The 18,485-nt window shown below is 37.1% G+C and overlaps 1 protein-coding gene across 9 annotated transcripts in view; it reads right to left on the bottom strand.

Annotated features, from left to right (window-relative positions):
• The window catches only part of CACNB2 (calcium voltage-gated channel auxiliary subunit beta 2), a 255,737-nt gene that overhangs the window by 22,369 nt on the left and 214,883 nt on the right, over window positions 1-18,485 (bottom strand). For 6 of the 9 annotated variants that reach the window (XM_075746314.1, XM_075746316.1, XM_075746320.1 and 3 more), the window contains 5 exons: window positions 15,309-15,431; window positions 10,391-10,527; window positions 8,500-8,576; window positions 3,841-3,974; window positions 317-397 (listed from right to left, as the gene is read on the bottom strand). In XM_075746314.1, coding sequence (XP_075602429.1) covers window positions 317-397; window positions 3,841-3,974; window positions 8,500-8,576; window positions 10,391-10,527; window positions 15,309-15,431 — 552 coding nt within the window. Of the gene's footprint in view, window positions 1-316; window positions 398-3,675; window positions 3,696-3,840; window positions 3,975-8,499; window positions 8,577-10,390; window positions 10,528-15,308; window positions 15,432-18,485 lie in introns of all 9 variants that reach the window. The other 3 variants (XM_075746317.1, XM_075746318.1, XM_010312374.2) reach the window with 1 other exon arrangement.

Below are 18,485 nucleotides of genomic sequence, written 5' to 3'. Positions count from 1 at the left end.
AAGCAAACAAACAACAAATTAATACTAACATAGGAAACTCATAATACTTGATGCTAATAATAATATGTAATAAAGGTTACAGTAAATCTTATATCTGAACAATATGACTGGAATGTAAGTAATTTATTCTGAATGTGAATTCTGATATGAAACAAAATACATGTAAGCAGGTATCTGGTAGAAGTAAGAACTGTCTGTATTTTTGTCTATGATATAAGTTATGTTATTCTGCTTAACTAGATTTCAACATTCAAATATGATTCAAATGAAGCACAATACTTTCGGCAAAATGAAACAATTTCCAAGGATCACCTACCTCATATCCCTTCAGAGAAGGCCCCACTAAAACTACTGGTCGCATAGAAGGCACTACATCATAGGGAGGGATGTGCTCTGTCTGCAAAACAGAAAAAGCTTTCAGCATCACAGCACCTAGAGAAAGTGTTACACATTACTTACAATATTAGGAACTCTGAATTTCCAGTGATGTCACCAACACAGGAATCATGGATTCATTAACTTTTCCTGAAAAGTGGTAGTACAACATAAAGACGTAACAGGTTCAGGGATTTCTTTTGAAAAGGCTTCTCTTTGACTTTTGGTTTTCTTGCTGTTTTCATATTTGCTCTGGAGAGCTACAAAAACTGTTTTTCTGGAGACATTCACATGTCCCACTCCGTAATTCCTACATGGTTAATTGAAAAGGTTATTTCCAACAGTTAATGATTTGAAATGGTTGACTCTAGAGCTGTGACATCTGCTTCCCACCAAAATTTTATGTAGGCAAATTATGAAAGAGAAAAATAAAACAGAAAGGGATGGGAAAAGCATAACACATCTCTTTTCATGTTCAGATCTGCCCACTGCTTGACAAAACATTGTGACACCACTGCAAATTCCCATGGGAGCCCTCATAGTCTGACTTCCACATTTGCATCCGCAACTCACTTGCAAATGAAATCAAAATAATGACTGATCAAGTTAGTATTTCTAGAAAATTTTCATAAACAGAGCTTGGGATAGCAATCCTTCCACTTTGGGAAGTTCCTGTCACCACCCAAGAATGGATTCTGTTAGCATGATATTCACCAAACTACTTACTGATGTATTGTGCACAATCTATAAAAAGTATTGTAAAATACAAAGATAAAAAGATTGCCTGCTTCCAAAGATGGCAAACAGTTTTATATTGTTATTAAAATATAATATAAACAAATTAAACCTTTTTTTTCTTTAATAATTGGCTATTCAATATATACCACCAAGAATGAGTCTTATCAGAAAGAGTTTTTTGTTTGTAAGGGAGGGTTCGGTTTATCTTTGTCTTAGGGGAAAAAATGATTGAAATCCATACCCAGGCACGTGTGGGTGATATGGAAAAAGGTATGCCAGATCTCTTTTTCAGATGCCTACATAGTACAAATACATCAGTCAAGATCACAGAATACAGTCATTGCTCGTTGTTTCAGTACTCAACGTATCCCAAGGTGTTTCACAATAACATTAAAATAAGTATATACATTCCGAAACAGAAAAACACAAAGACAGACATTAATACAGTGACAGCACAAAATGCTACACAAGCAGCAGTCTAAAGCAGTCTAAAACATGGAAAACATTTTTGTGAATGTTTTTCAACGTAATTTATCATATTTTTTGTTACCTGTACCTTCACCAGATAATTAGTTACATAAGAATGAATACCAGTGCCCAAGGCATCATAAGCATGTCAAGTTAATTTATTTCACACAGTGCAGAATCTGACTCAACACATTTCAAAGCAAAACCCCGCAATTATGCTGTGCCAGTATCCAAATGCAGCCCTCCACTGTTCTTGCTAATATTAATAATAATCTGATAAGTGTATTAGAGACAGAACCTAAGAAAAATTCATTACAGATGCGTAAGTGCTTATAGCATCAGTGTGCCGATGAAACAGATCTTTGTCTTCATGTGGCTGACTCAACCAAAGGTGTTCATGCTAGAAGTTAACCAGCTATTTGAAAATTAGGGAAAGCACAGAAATTACCTTATTTGATGGAATACGGGGTATTTTAAAAATCTGTTCTGTTGAAAAAGGCAATTTTTTTTTCTCTAATCTTTACAGCTTGAAGTAATGAAGCTGTCAGCAGAAAATTGAGTAAAAGTTATCTAATGGAAGCATTAAAGTAATTTAGCATTAGAGAATCTAATATTTTCTAAGGGAATGGCACTGAGCTATACAGCTTTCACTTGCAGATTCAAGTTCAAATATGAACTCGGAGTAAAAACTAGCATAGTGTTGACCATACAGCTTTTGCTCGGAGGTTTGACTATATAGATTAGCTTGGGATGCCCATCCAGCATTTACTGTAAATGTCAGTATTACAAAACGCACTGTGACCAGTAATGACTCTGATATGGAAGAGGCACCAGAGAATGAAGAGACAGATGGGACTAGCCACCATCCAGGTCCAAGGTGGTTCATCGAGAAGCTGCATCTTCGAAAGATGCTTATGCAGATAGCATTCAATGCATGTCAACATGTACTAGTCTTCCTTAGCATTTAGATTTAGTTATAAATATGATTAAGACATTACTCAGAAGCAAGAAACTGCTGTTGATTTCCACAGTGGGCTGTGAATGATACAGTACTTAACAGACCCTACTGAGACAAATACCAGTGACTTTGGAAATGAGAAAGATCCACTATTATTTAAAAGAGTTCAAGAAGAAAAGAGAGAGAGAGAGAAAGTTTTATTTACTAAACATGTGAGCATCCACAGCATGAGCAACAGTGTCACTTGATGCTGTTTATAAACACTGTAACAGTCTGTTGTTACCTGTAGATTTAAGTGAGTGGCTGAAAACAAATTAATAAGAGCTATGAAGACTAAAGATTTAAAACCAAAAAAGTAGAAATGTGGTATTTCACCACACAGTTTGACTGCTACCTAATGTCTTAATAACTTACTGCAGCAAAGATCCTAGAAACGTATCACAGTTTGCTGTAACAGGATGCCAATTGCATAATTCTGCAGTTATCATCTGGGTTATCTGTGGAGAGACATTGGCTCTCCTGGGAACCTACAGTACCGTTTCCAATAGCTGAGATACTAAAAAAGTCTGACTGATGGATGGCAAGAACATTTGGCTGATAATTTATACATGACAACAGTAGAAACTCAAAGTAAACTATCAAAACAAGTCTGCGGTTTTCCATTGGTCTTGTTCACCTGCAGATTTTGCACCTAGTGAATTAGAAGTTTAAATACTGACTAAATTAAAAATACAATGATTTTGAGTATTTGTTTTCTACGTACAATCTGAGTATCTGATCAGATTCCAATAATGATTTCAATAGACTGAGTTATGAGGAAAAAAATAATACATGAGAAAGATACAGAAAGAATAAGCATGCACTGGAGAGGTGCATTGTATGGATTTGTTAGAAATAAATTTCTCAAACTTTTAGAGGGCCTTCTAAGTGTGTCCTATTATTCCATCAAAAAGGATAAGTACCGTAACAGAGCTTCACGGACGCACTGAACTTGACACTGTTTTCTTGTACTGAATCCACTAACAGCTTGCTACGTTTCTTCTTTAATTCTAGAGTAGCTGCATTGTTAATGTGGGGTAATAATGCTAATGATGCCAGTGGCAGGATAAACACAGGTAATGTCGATATAAACTTACCGATTTCTGCTTCTGCTTAGCTACAGCAGCATGGAAAAGAAACAAAGAACAACAAAGCATGCATGTTATTGGCTTGTCAAAGGACGCAGACAGTTAACAGGACTAGAAATGTGACGCACTGCAGGTGAGCAGGTGGACAGATGGGAGCTTGGAAGTCGGTGTTACCTTCTTAAAGAAGGGCATTCTTTTCTCTTTGGAGTGGGGTGATGTTACACTGTTTGCACTGGGTTTGGGGGAGCGATGATTTGCTGGAATATCATTTTCTTCTGCATCTAAGCCAGTGGCATCTATGTCTATAGCTATATACAGACAAACAATTCAGAATTATCAGATGACAGGGAAAGTAAAGATAGGTTAAAAAGGAAATAACAGGTAAAGAAAAATAAAACTGACCAGAGTAATAAATAAATAAATAAATAAAAAATAAAAAATCAACCATGAGTTCCAAACACAATAAAACAAAGGGAAAAATTTAAAGGTGCAGTACATTAGGATTAGAAGACAGAAGGCAATCTGTAACAGCTACTATAACATTTTCCTCTGATCCCCTTTTACACAGCTACATCAGACATACACAGAACTACTTTTATAAAACAGAGCAATGGCCAAGTTCGTTCTTGTTACACCAGTGTAAATCCAAACTAGTTCACTGGAATAGATAAGACTTTCACCAATGTAAACAACAGAACTTGGCCAACAACATTTGAATTATTTTATAGCAATGAGCACTAATTCAAAATGGGTATCACCAACTGAAATTTAAAATGTCACTAGCATGTCTATAGGAAATTAAGAAACAGAAGAAAAATCACTTTTGAAGACAAAATTGGCCTGACACTGGTACAATAATATCTACATTTACCTCAGGGTGGACTACAATTCGCATTTTTAACTACTTTAACTAAAACTGCACAGTAGTCATAAGATACGTTTATGAGAAATAATAAAAACAGACCTACTAATAGAGAAAACTAAAAAGAATGGGTAGCAGAAGAAAGGAAATTTATCTCAGCTTGTCTCAGAGACCTGGATCCTGTTGTAGAGAGTGAGGATGTAGGCAGGACAAAATGAAAGTGAATACAATAAACCACTTCAACCTCTACCCCAAAAGAATATACAGTATACAATGCTTATACCATAAATATAAAATATTATACCATTTTAAGTTACTCTTTAGCAAGCAAGTAACAACAGTTTAAGAAAAAATCATCACAGACTAGGAAATAAATACATTTTCAAAATGCAAAGCCATGTTATCCTGAATGCTGATTCCAACAGACACCTGTTAACTACATCCGAAACAAAACAAACAACAAAAAAAGCTTTCTTGTTGACAATGCTCAATCCTGATCTTAAATAATGCATTAAATTTGTCTTCAGAAAGCAAGTACATACACAAAAGTGATCCAGATCACCCTTGTGCGTAAAGATCTTACCCACCTCTTGACACGCTCTGGTAACACATGCTTCTCTTGCCATGCCATTATGTGGAACCGAATCTAACTCTAAATACATCTGTAAGAAGTATCGTTTGCATTGACTTTATCCAAACCCATAATTAATCATTGCACACTATTATGAAACCACCTTAGTGACCTGCTTTCAGCTGCTTGATGAGTGGGACATCAACTAATACAGCAGCATGTGCTATTAAATTATGCAACAGATAAATATTTCTGCCAAGCCTACGTGCAGCTACTGATTTAAGAGACACTTGGGACAGTGATCTCTTCTGTTTGAGTGAAGTATATCTTCCCATTTGAATCATCCACAGATCTAATGCCATGACGCCTGACAATCCCCGAGTTGCAGAACCGTGCCTTTGAGCCTGCCCTTGCCAGGAAAGCCTGTGAGTAGATCCGCACCTAGTTTCTATACTCCTGCTCCTAAAAACAGCCACAGAAATCACATAACATTTTCTTCTAGCAACACTGCTCCTTCATCCTCTTCATAAGTATAAAAAGAACATATTCTCTTTTATTGAATGCAGGCCAGCACAGATGCTATAAATCACTCATAATAAGGCATATTAAAACTCCTTCAGTTCTATGTTCAACTAAAATCTTCAGTAAAGAAAAATCAGGGTTCTGAAGTTTTTCCTCTAAAACAGAAATCCAGCATTTGATCAGCTAGATACCAATATCTCCTTTTTTCCTTCTCAGTCTTCAGACTATGTAACATCTTCTGTGATATTTCTTTTACTGTTAATTATCTTTAATGTGTTGGGTTTTTTTCCAAAGTAATTTTCACCGTTATCCTCATCCTGTTTGGTGGCCCATGAGGACTGTATGGATTGATTACTATATCAATATAATATTGATTATTTAAATGGCTATGAGACTTCTTTTCATTTGTTTTTCCACTGGTTTTCATATTTTGGGTTTTTTTTGGTTTTGTGGCACTAGCTTATACGGAAAAAAACCCCTGACTCAAAGTCAAAAACTGAAGTTAACTTATTCAGTTATAATCTCTTCAACTAATTAAGTAATTTATGTATTTTTCATTTATTATATTTTCAAAAAGAAGAGGCTCGGGAATAACAACTGTACTTCAAAGTCACTTGAGTTCTTGTGTTAGTCACAAGCTATGTCTCTTTCACCCTTCTTGGGATATCTTAAGATAAGTAAAAAAAAAAGTACTGCAGACTCAAAATCTTACAATCACAGAATAAGCTAATGTGCACTATTCATAAATATTCTCCAAATCTTCAATGTAACTAAATAAATTTAACCAGATTTTCTTCTTTCTCTAGAAAAAACAGGTTTCTGAAAACTACTGTCTGAAGAAATGACTCAATGCAATGAAAATTACAGCATCGCTAGCAGTCGGTCAGTTGGTAACCAAAGCATGCTGTTCATTCTCTTACCTCTAAATTCTGTGCAACATTCTGAAAATTTCCTATGTTCTTCCGTACAAGTGTTTTTAGGATACAAAAAATATTATAGCATTTCAGATGCTCTAACTATAAAATTCCAACATTGGTCCATGAACACTTTCTACTACAAAAATGCAGCTGTTGAAAAAGCAGGCCTTACATTAAATATGACAGTTAAAATCCATTGAAAAATAAAAGATTAAGGTGAGTTCTACAGACTTGTGATGGACACATATTAGTAAACTAAAAACACATTTTCAAAAAAAAAATAGAGGTAAGAAATTTAAGTGGAATTTTGATAAACAAACTGCATTTGTAATAAAGCTGGTTGTTACAAATTCATGGTTTCACAAGACAGACAGATATATTTTTCATTTAATTTAATCCAATGAAGCTACTGCCATAACTTGATTGAATTCCTCTGTCTCGCTCTTAATGTCCATGCAAATAATTTAAAATCCTCGGGATCATTTTAAGATGCCTGCTCTGTAGACCAGGCTCCATATAAACTGATATGATTGGAAAATACATGTCTTTGCCTCGGTAGACAAGGCACTAGCAACATTCATTACTATATTCTGATTTGGGGTATTCAAAGTGTCTATTTTCTCTCTCATGAGAAGATGAAACATCCAGAAACACAGCAGTTGAATTTAGTAGATTTGGGGTTTTTATTCCCCCACTGTGCTTTTTTTCAAGGAGCTAATGCCAGTTTCCTCCACCAACTCGCCATGTATTTGGTTCATACTTCTTGAATGCAACCTAACTAAAGTTAAATCTGTCTGCTGATGCTCTAAATACAAAACAGTATTTGTGAAAAAAAGTCACAAAAGGCAAAAAATATCCAATATGCTAGAATTACATGAAGCGCATCCTCATTATCAGAATTGTGAAACTAAAAGTTCCTGTTACAATAAAATAATGCTGTTCTTGATGTTACTGCAGAAACCTCTTGGGAATTTTGATTTTTCTTGCTGCTTTTTCTCCTGTACCAGAAGGCATTTCTTGTTCAGCAGGAGTGCTCAGACCAGACCAAATTTCTTACTATCCTACTGCAATGCAGCCTCATCATTTTATTGTGTCTTTGCTACAAAACACCATGGTGTCCTGGTTTCAGCCGAGAGGGTAAATTTTCTTCACAGTAGCTAGCATGGGGCTATGTTTTGGATTTGTGCTGGAAGCAGGGCTCATACTATAGCGATGTTTTTGTTATATAGACCTGTTGTTGCTGAGCAGTGCTTACACAGAGCCAAGGTTTTTGCTGCTTCTCACACCACCCCACCAGTGAGTGGCCTGGGGGTGCACAAGGAGTTGGGAGGGAACACAGCTGGGACAGCTGACCCCAGCTGACCACAGGGATAGTCCATAACATATGATGTCATGCTCAGTTTACAAGGAGCTTGGGGAAGAGGAAGAGTGGTGGGGAGGGGGCGGTGGCATTCAGAGTGATGGTGTTTGTCTTCCCAAGTCGCCGTTACATGTGATGGAGCCCTGCTTTCCTGGAGATGGCTGAACACCTGCCTGCCCATGTGAAGCAGTGAATGAATTCCTTGCTTTGCTTTGCTTGTGTGCGTGGCTTTTGCATTACCTATTAAATTTTCTTTATCTCAACCCACGCGTTTTCTCACTTTTACTTTTCCAATTCTCTCCCCCATCCCGATAGGGGGGAGTGAGTGAGTGGCTGCGTGGTGCTCAGCTGCCGGCTGGGGCAAAACCACGACACATGCTAAAAGCAAAGGGGGAATTTTGTGGATTGTTAACATTGCCTGATCTTGCCGGCATCGACCCCATTACTTCAAACCTATCCAAACCAGCCTTAGAGGGCAACGCAACCACCCAACCTTACACCTATGAAGTACAGGGAATAAGAAAAATAGGACTAAATGTATATAAATATTAACGGATTAGGTGCATGAGCCTGTAAACTGAAGGGTTCATGACCTACTCACCAGATGATGGAGGCGTCGATTTTCTGGAACTAGGAACGATGTCACCCAAACTGGATGAAGAGTTTCCTCCTGATTTACTGGAGTAGAGCAACAAATTAGTTGGAAGTTTCATAGCTTTCTCAGTATTTATTCTAGTTTATTTATTACCTGCCTTCTAAATGAGCTGCTAGCTGAGAGACAAACTATTTCTGGCAGTGGTATAAAATATACATCTTATACAAAATGTGTGTACATTTTGAAGACTGGGAAACTGCAAGCATCAATCATGCTCCTTGTTTTGCCATGCAACTTCATTCTGCTGCATATGCTCTCACTACCTCATGATCTTAATGCAATCCAATTATTAATATGGCTACTGAATTATAATTATTAATATTACTACTCATTACTAAGACTAATTCTTAAGCCAGTGAGCATATCTGTTTCCTTTAACAGAAGAGTTATTGATAGCTCCCTAATGAAAATGATAGTGTGTTTGCGTGTAATCTTTTCAATTTAATTAAAGTATAAATTCTTTTGTTGTCTCAATACAAGGTATCACTTGGGAAAAAAAAGTCTTTCCAACGAAGATAAAGCAGTCTAGGGTTTTGTCAAATTCTGCTCTGTGAAAACCTATCCAAGTTGTGAAAAATGAAACAATATTTTTAGTTATTTTATTTCAGTTACCATAATGAGAAAAGTACTGAAAAGAATGTAAGAAAGACTATTATGCTCTTCAAATAATTCATGTGATAGTACTAGTTTCCACTTTCTCCATCTTAAAATATTAATAAACACTAAGTAAATGCATTTGTGGCGTAGGACAGTGTTATCTCCAGTGAGAAGTTCTGGAGAATGGAAGCCTTTACAATTTGGAAAGGGACCTAATCGCTGGGTCGGATCTGGCTGTATATCAGAAGCGTCACGAGAGGACAAAGGAGCCCGACATCCCCCTGCTGAGGACAGCACACTCATAGGAAAGGCATTTCACAGCTGGCGAATGCAGCTGAGCACTGCAGCACCCTGGTCTCCTCCTAGCGTGGACACGCTCTTCAAACACTGCTGCCCTTCCTAACGAAGTAGGAAAACCTTCCCGGCTTCCCAAATGTTTCCCAGCTGTTTTCTCAATTCCAGGTCCATCCCACTCAGACATACTGGAAATATTTGTTTCCTGCATACCCAAACGGAAGCAAATGGTGTTTACATCCACATGTGTTAATATTTACTGGAAAACTACTTTATTAAGAATTCTACGGTAAAGATGACATTATTACCATGTTGCAGTATTGTTCAATATATTTAGATACTGAATGGGTTTTTTTTATGTAATGATGGCTATAGTCAGAGACAACAAATGACTTGACATGAAACTTCCATCATTAAAGTGCAGTATTCTTAAAAGCTGTATTTGTAGGCAATGAATTTGACAGACCAAAGCACTTTTTTCCCTAAGAGTCACCCAACAGGCACTGGCTTCAGATTACAAATAAATTCATCTTAACATTTGCTGTAATTTCTCATATCAGCTTTAAAAGTGTTCAGAAATTGCAAGATCATGAAAACAAGTAACAAATGCTAAAGAATTTAGGGAGATGATTGATTTTTTTTAAATCAAAAATTGTGCTTGCATATAGTAAATCCACTAACTGCAATGTATATTTGCAAATATTTTATGAAAATAAAATGGAATAATACCCATCGGAGGCCACCACAGACCACCAGTCTAAATATCTACTTTCTTTCTCAAATGGAAATGACACTAATAATATACATAAATATTACTTCCTTCATTGATGCAAAATATTAGCAGCTGCCAATTACAGTAATTAAACAGAACTATAGCATATACAGCATTAACTTTCAAGTTGTGTCACAGTCAATGCTACTGTTTTTAATGATTTATTGTTATTACCTGGAGTAGAATTTTCCTTGTTTGGCCTTTTGTTCATGCTGCAGCCTCATGTTTTCTAGTTTGACTGGGCTTGGTATGAATCCTATTTCACAGCCTTCTTTTACCAACCGTCCTATCCACCAGTCATTATTAAATTTCTACAGATTAAGAAAAAAAACCAAAAAAAACCCCAGGTCATGTACTAAGAAATTACCGTATTTGGGATCATTTTGTTATTATTTTTAATTTGCAGCTAAGCCATTTTATGTAACTCTTCCCTGCAGTTAATCACTGTACTATGTTATTATGGCAATGAAGAATTGTGGTAATATTCAGAAATACATTAAAATAATTATACCTTGCAAATTATTAAAATGCTACAGTACTTAAGCAGAAACCTCCTTCATAGACTTCATGACTCTCCTTGTCTGTTATTTCCACCCATTTCACCATCTTTATTTTTTTCTGCTTCTCAGTCTTTTCTCCTCATACATGAGAGCTGCTTTTGTTCTCCCTTGATGTTTCTCCTTGGTGGACACCAGAGATTTCTTCTTATCTGCTCCTACCCACTGCAGTGCTTTTTACAGCTCTGTAATAATCTATTTTTCTTATTCCATTATATTCATTTCTCTGAATATAAAATAAAAAAATACTACTTCTCAAACTCCCCCGCTTCTCTGAACCTACTAAAACCCTCTGAAATACGACTACACTCTGCTGCTTATATATGCTGTACTGCATACAGCCCATGTGGTCTGCGTCTTAAACGTACAGTGATAGATCCACAAGGAATAGATATTTTTGGATAACTAAAAAACCTTACAATTCTACAAATGCACAAGATAATCTAATTAATTAACTGAATTTCAGCTATATGAAATATGAGATTATGACTACTCTAATTTAATATTTATTCATACACACATAGGGGGTTTTGTTTGTTTTGCAGAGGTCTGTAAAGCAGAACTATTTGCTTTTTCCTTTATTATTTATCCACCATTTTTGGATGAGCATTGGTCACTGTTATGTATGGCCCCACATGCAATATTCTAGGAGTTCCAGGGGAATTACTACTGTCAAATATGAATTTTGGATAATTGGGATTATTTGTGAAACTGTAAAAGAACTTCTGCATGGGAAAAGAAGTTGCCTTCTTGAATATGAAGCTATGAATGTAGATATTATAGAGCAGGTTTAATTATTTAATAAGTAGTTAATAAGTGTACAGTTAAGAGTAAAACATGTATAATGTGTGGGCTCCCATAAAAAGGAATTAATTTCACTGAGAATACAATGTTAGTGAATCAATGATATGCAACCTAAATTGCAGTATTATCTTTCATTTTGGCTACCATAGAAATGTTGTGATGCTTGAAACCAACACTGAGATATTGAGCTAACAAAAAAATAAAGATTGAAATAAATGCACTTTTAACCTCATAAAATACAAGGGGATCTATAACATTCATCCAATGGGATGCCTTTAAGAGTAAGAATACCAACATTTAATAGGGAGCTAATCTGGAATAGCAGCTTCTCAAAGCTGTATTAGACTGAAACATACTATTAAAATCATAACCTCACATTGCAAAATGCTAACTAAAGGTATGTATGTGCATTTAAAGTATGTTATGTTGTACAATAATATAGGTGGAGGAAGACTAGAGCAATTGAGCCAATGGAGGTTGCCATTATATGGAACTGCTCTATGGTATACATGAAGTCTGCAGAAGTAGTACCATTAAATTGGTAAAACAGAGGTAGAAACTTAAAAAACAGCACTAAATTAAAATCTGAACAGCCACTACTTTTTTTATGCTGTCCTACAGTAAAACAGACTACTACACAACAACATAAAGTTTATTATAATTGATAGAAATGTTAAATCAATAGGAACTTTTTCTTCATATAAAAATTAAAGCAGGTGGAATTCACTTCTGCAAAGTCTCAAAGCTAAATGCTCTGTCAGTACATGAAAAGGAGGATAAGACAATTTTATGAGTACCTAATACCACACATCATACTTTCTAATTTGAAAAAGCAGTAATGGAAATCTTGGTAGTGAGGTGTCCAGCTCTCAAGGTGTTGGGCTGGGCGAGTGATTCTCTGTAATTCACCTGTGCTGGGAGCGCCAAGGAAAACACAAATATGAATTAAATGCAAAGCAGAATTATGGCCATGCATTAAAGCCCCAAAAGATTCAGGAGCGACTATGATGCAGTGCATATTTCTTCATGCAGGAAGGCATCCTTCATCTTTTTATGTACTGAGTTTTAATGAATGTAAACTAATAATGAAAATAAATTTCCCTCATACTATCACTGCAATACTTTTCACCATTGCCCATGTACATTTGGAACTGAGGTTTTTCTTGTTTGAGCCCTCTCAGCAGCACAAATGGAGAACACTCACAGACAAGAAGACAGCATTGATCCAATACGGCATTACTATGCAAGCAAAAGTTATTGGAGATTCTTTATTTCTAGCAACCAGTTGGGAATAGAATCATAGAACCATAGAATGGTTTGGGTTGGAAGGGACCTTAAAGATCATCTAGTTCCAACCCCCCTGCCATGGGCAGGGACACCCTCCACTAGACCACGTTGCCCAAAGCCCCATCCAACCTGGCCTTGAACACTGTCGGGGAGGGGGCATCCACAACCTCTCTGGGCAACCTGTTCCAGTGCCTCACCACCCTCACAGTACAGAATTTCTTTCTAACATCTAATCTAAATCGACCTTCTTTTAGTTTAAACCCATTACCCCTTGTCCTATCACTCCATGTCCTTGTAAACAGTCCCTCACCATCTTTCCTGTAGGCCCCTTCAGGTACTGGTAAGCCGCAATACAAAAAAAAATATAGAAGCAACACTGCATTTGAGAGTCAAATACATTTTTACTTTTCATTTGCATAAATAATTAAATTTTGGACATTTCAGTTCTCCCAACATTAACTGTAGGGAGCACCAAAATTACTGAAGGAGCAATATCTGGTGGGTTACAGAGCCCTGGTGAGCGAGCAAGGCACAGCCATGGAAGATGGAGGAGGAGGACACAGCTGTGCAGGGAAGCCCCACTGCTCCGGGTACCCTCCCAAAAAGGTTTGACCACCCAGATGAACAGCCACTGCCAAACGCAGGACCAGTGAGTCCAAGCTGGCTCCATGAGGTCTCTTCCCATCTCTCCATCCCAGGGGTTCACCTGGCCTTGGCACAAGGGCCCTTTCACAACCCAGCTCTGGCCTAGCACTGCTAGGCAGTCAACTTTCCTGAACTGCTGAGAGAGAAAATGAGGTATTTTTAATGGCAATTAGTGCAGAGTGCCTGTTCTGTTACATCTGAAGCTGCAAGAACATTTTATTTTTCCATTCCTCAGTGCTACATGCAGCCACAGACAATATAACAGCTCAGCTGAGCTAAGCACCCTTTCAAGACATTTCTGGAGATCCAGAAAAGTTCAGGAAACTTCTTCTTCCTCATTAACTCCCATGCATATTTACATCTGAGTCTATGAGGAAAAAAGCATAAATTATAAAAGAAAATCTGCTAGCACTGTGTTTCTGGTTCATATGGAAACAGGGGAAGATTTGACATGAAGTCTGAGATTACCAGCTCATTTGAAATGCAGATGGAATAGATGACTATACAAAATCATTTAATCTAACCAAACTGAGCTGTATTTTCCAGTGCTTCCAGACTCACCTGAGAATACTGATGGTTTTCTTTTGGCTTCTGTACCTGCTCATCCTTGCTTTTGTCACAAGACAGAGCAGAGCAATTCTTTTGAACTATCATCAGACAGAAAACATTTTCTTCACTATATACAGTTTGAATCCAAATTCTCCCTTTTTTGTGTGTTTAATATATATGGAAAATTATGATTGTCATTCATCAGTATGAAGGCACTAAAAGTCCATTTCTTGTGTTTCCTTAGTCTCTGTTCACCCGTATTTCTATCTGTGTATTAGGAATCTTTCTTGCTTCTGCAAAGCACCTGCACTAGCAGAATCACCGTGCATCATCAATCATAACTACTGAGGGATCTTTCAATAATCTAAAATGGGGCAAAGGTATCATTTCAAATGTACAGCTAAGTTGCTCTCATCCTTAAGCTAACTTTCTCTTTCTTCTGCTATAAATTTCCTTTTCCAGGTGGACTTTTTTTTTTTTTTTTTTTTTTTTGACAAAACACAATAGAATATGACCAGAAGCCGGGAAATCTCATAAAATGAGGGAATCATTCAGAAGGGAGCAGCAGGCTGCTTAGGAAGTCTTGTATGGGAAAGTAACCAAGCTATTTCTTTGGATTGTCTTGCAAGGAGCAGAGAAAGAATAAGACTGTAAAACTTTAAAATTTTCAAAGCCAAACTACAGGAAAAGAAAGCCAACACAGCAAACGCAAAGCACTTTTTTGGCAGTTGCTATGTGCATCTTGAAAATTATCACGTCAGTTTTTCAGTATGTAACTGTTAACAACAATATATTGTCTGTGCCAGGGAAGAAACTTCAGTGTAAAAAAGGAGACCTGAGGATTTGTTTTTTTTTTTTTTTAAATTAAGTCACAAATAAAACAGAATCAACACTGTACTGCCGACTCACAATGAATCCTCAGAGTGCTAGAGTGGTAAAACCCACAGATATTGTATCATTGAATATGTGGAGGGAGATTTTTAAACCTCCAAGTAAGCGACAATTACTAGAGAAGAAAAGCACTTGCTTTCCAAGCTTTATTAATTTGATTGTAAGGAATTTGTGCCATTGCTTTATGAGAACAGTATTTCAAAGAACATTCAATTCCTTATGTAGCGTTACCTTACTTATATAACAGTTGTATAGTGCTTTGACCAAGGGAAGGGTTATCTTAACGTGAAGAAATAGTAGCACAATTACTCAAATAGACCCTTGAAGAGAGATTCACTTACTCCTCTAGTTTTACTTACTTCTTTAACATGAAGAAAATCTTTAGCCTCAAATGAGATGGCCATGCCTGGGACTGGAACATCGTCATCGTGAGCTGCACTGTACCCAACATTTGTCCGAACTGCAAATGCAACAGGTTTTGTCTGCAAAACAAAAGATAAACACCATGAAGATTTCCCCTGCAAACATGTACATAAGTACAACCATACACACACAGGATGATTTTGCAAGTTACCTTTTTAAAATCATAAAAATTACAAAGAACACTCAAAACATCCACATAAAACGTTATGAAGTATCATGTTTACTTACCTCAGTTATTTCATATCAACACATTTGATAGAATACAAGAATTTTTTTCTAGGTACTAATGCTCTGAATTCATTTGGGACAAGTCAAATCATTAATTAGAAATCGTAAAACAGTTGTCAGTCTGTATACTATGTTTAGTTATGATGGTATTGCACAGCAGATCTTTGGCTAAGATTTATTAGAGATTTCTAACCACAGTTCTGTACTGAGGTGGTCAGGCCTCACACTCGTGTTATAGTATTATTAAAAGATGTGCTGGAATTTGCATGGAGTGTTTTATCCTGCAGCTACTAGGCCCCGGTTGAATTCAGAAAGGAATGAGAACAAGGGAATCAAATTTCAGGTTACTAATACCTGAAGTTGAATTTGCAATCATTTACTATGCCTTACTAATAAACAAAGAGATATGATATAATATAAATTCGTATAATAATAATGAGAATTTAAGTATGCCATTTCAAAGTAAAAGTCATGAAATTCAAACACGGTTATGACCAAACCTATTGTAGTTTGGCTCCACCGCCTATGCAATCCCACTCACATCAGCAATGTAAGAATTATAAGAGTAATGAGGCACCTTTCTAGGCATTCATATCCAAAACTGGGATCTGAACACTGGCACTAAGCAGTTACCTAACCCCAGATGCAGGTGAAAATTAAGGACATCCTCTCTGGCTGAGCTGAATGTCCCTGTGTGCTTGCAGTTCTTCTGCAGCGCTTGCCCAGAGCCACCTCCCGCTATGGAGGAGCCACGTGCCACCCCTCCCCTAGTCTTCAGGGAAACCACAAATTAGGAGGAATGGTGCCAGTGGCTGCCAGTGACCCATGAGCAAGACGTCTCCCTGCAGAGGCATTCTGAGAGCACAGTAAGGTGCCCTCAGATCCTCAGGTTGTTACCGAATACCAGCCAGATTGTTTCCATAATTCATACTACAACCAACAGTGGTAATTGGTATCAGTGAGTTACAGGATTTTTAGGAGTTTTATTTTCAAGAAGCAGTTGCAGGAAGAGTCAGTGGCTCCCCTGGCCCCACAGCTGCCCTCCAGCCTCCTGCACAGCTTCTCCGTCCAAGCCCCACCAGTGCTGAACACCCTTCTGCACAGGGACGGTTAAGCAGGTAGTAAAAGCTGCCACCCAGCTCAGCCCAGGCTATATCTATAGATGGCTTCCTCTTCACACAGGTACAACACAAATACAGGAGAACAACCTTTATTTGGGTTTATTCTACACCAAACCACACCTTGAGCTTGCTCTCCTAACAGAGGATATCACACAGTATCGCTGGGGTGCACCATTGTCCTCCCCCAGGCTAAACTTTTAGCCCACCTCAATAACTGCTCTTATGATCTAGTCTGACGTCTCTAAACATTACAGCTGGCAAAATATTTTTAAAGACGTGAACTGAGTCTCAGAGGTGCTCAAGACTGATTGAGGAAGGAGTGACATCACTTTTCATCTTAAAATATACTAAAATTTCTATCAGACAACAGTTTTAGCTTTATTAGTTGGTATCCATCATCACTTAGGCTTGGCTAAAAATATGGTATTTTGCTGAGATGACAAGCAAAAAAAAAATAATAAAAAAAAATCAGTTCCTCTGTAACGAATTGCTTCCATTTATTCTCAAAAAAGAGGATATGAAAATGCATCCCCTACTTCATGACAGCAAACTTGGATACCTGAAACCAAAAATCGTGCTGTATTTTTCTGATTACCAAAAATCCCTGCCTGTTCCATCCAGGATTACTCTGACAACTTGCATAGTGCTACAGGATAGAAATCTGTCATGTTAAAATACATGATAAAATAATGAGGGAGAAATATAAATAATTCTAAAGACAATATCATGCCACCTGGCCTGGAGAGGACAGTTGGAAATAAAGGGAGAGAAGGTTCCCTGTTGCTTAATTTAGGTCTAATGTGCTGTAAAAGCCACAGGGTTCCAATAAAGCAGATTTTAAAACTCTTTAAATAGGCCTGTGTTTGAATGAACTACCACAGTCAAACAATTTACATCTAAGTGCACGTTCTAGGATGGTTTTTTAATTTAGAAGGAGAAACAATGAGCTCTTTCATAACAGTGAGGTCAAGAGAGTCTCTGTGTCCAGAAGTGAAACAGGCAGTTTCAACAGGAATAAATTTTGGAAGAGGATTGCAGAATGGACTTCATGTTTATGTTGTATTCTGGATCTAAATATGTATTTGTACAATGACATCTCCATGCAATTATTGGAAAAAGGACTTTGCACTATCCCATCTGTTCTTTCTTCCAGAATTAGTGGAAAAACCTTAAGAAAGGTTGGGTAAAAGGGCTCTAATAACTGAAACTGGTGCCGTTTAAATAGGTACTTATACTGGAAAAGCCCAGGGCAGACTAAAAAATTAAATACAACTGAATATAGGTTGAAAAACCTGGCTGTAGTTATTCCACTATGTATTCTCCTCCTCCCCATCACAGTGTCTGAAAGTAGCATCTTAGTGATTCTGTGCCTTCTCAAACGAGGTTTCGTTTTTAGCCTGGTTCTCTTTACCTCTGCCTTTACGTATGTTTGCATCACTGATTTCTTTCTTGGTGCCCTCTTGTAAAAATGTCATAAGTACTGCGGCTACGATCCACTGCCTATTTTTAATACTCATCTCCCAACTGTTAAAATAACACATCCCAAGAGTTCAATATCTGTCTTGGTGTTTAGTTACAATTAGAATATTGCAAATAGTTGATTGGTTTTCTTTCCAGGTCACCTGTTCTAGAAAAAAAATAAATTAGCAAATCAGAGTACTATGTGAAACACAATAATAAAATAAATAGATGGTAATTTTTGAAGTGTCTGTTTCCTTTCAACCAGGAAAATCCTGTCGCTGTTGGAACATGCTGGAGATGTTA

Source organism: Balearica regulorum, chromosome 2 (genome assembly GCF_011004875.1).
Source record: "Balearica regulorum gibbericeps isolate bBalReg1 chromosome 2, bBalReg1.pri, whole genome shotgun sequence".
NCBI classification, from domain to species: domain Eukaryota; kingdom Metazoa; phylum Chordata; class Aves; order Gruiformes; family Gruidae; genus Balearica; species Balearica regulorum.
Note: the sequence above shows the minus strand (reverse complement) of the source record. Positions and strands in the feature narration are given on the sequence as shown.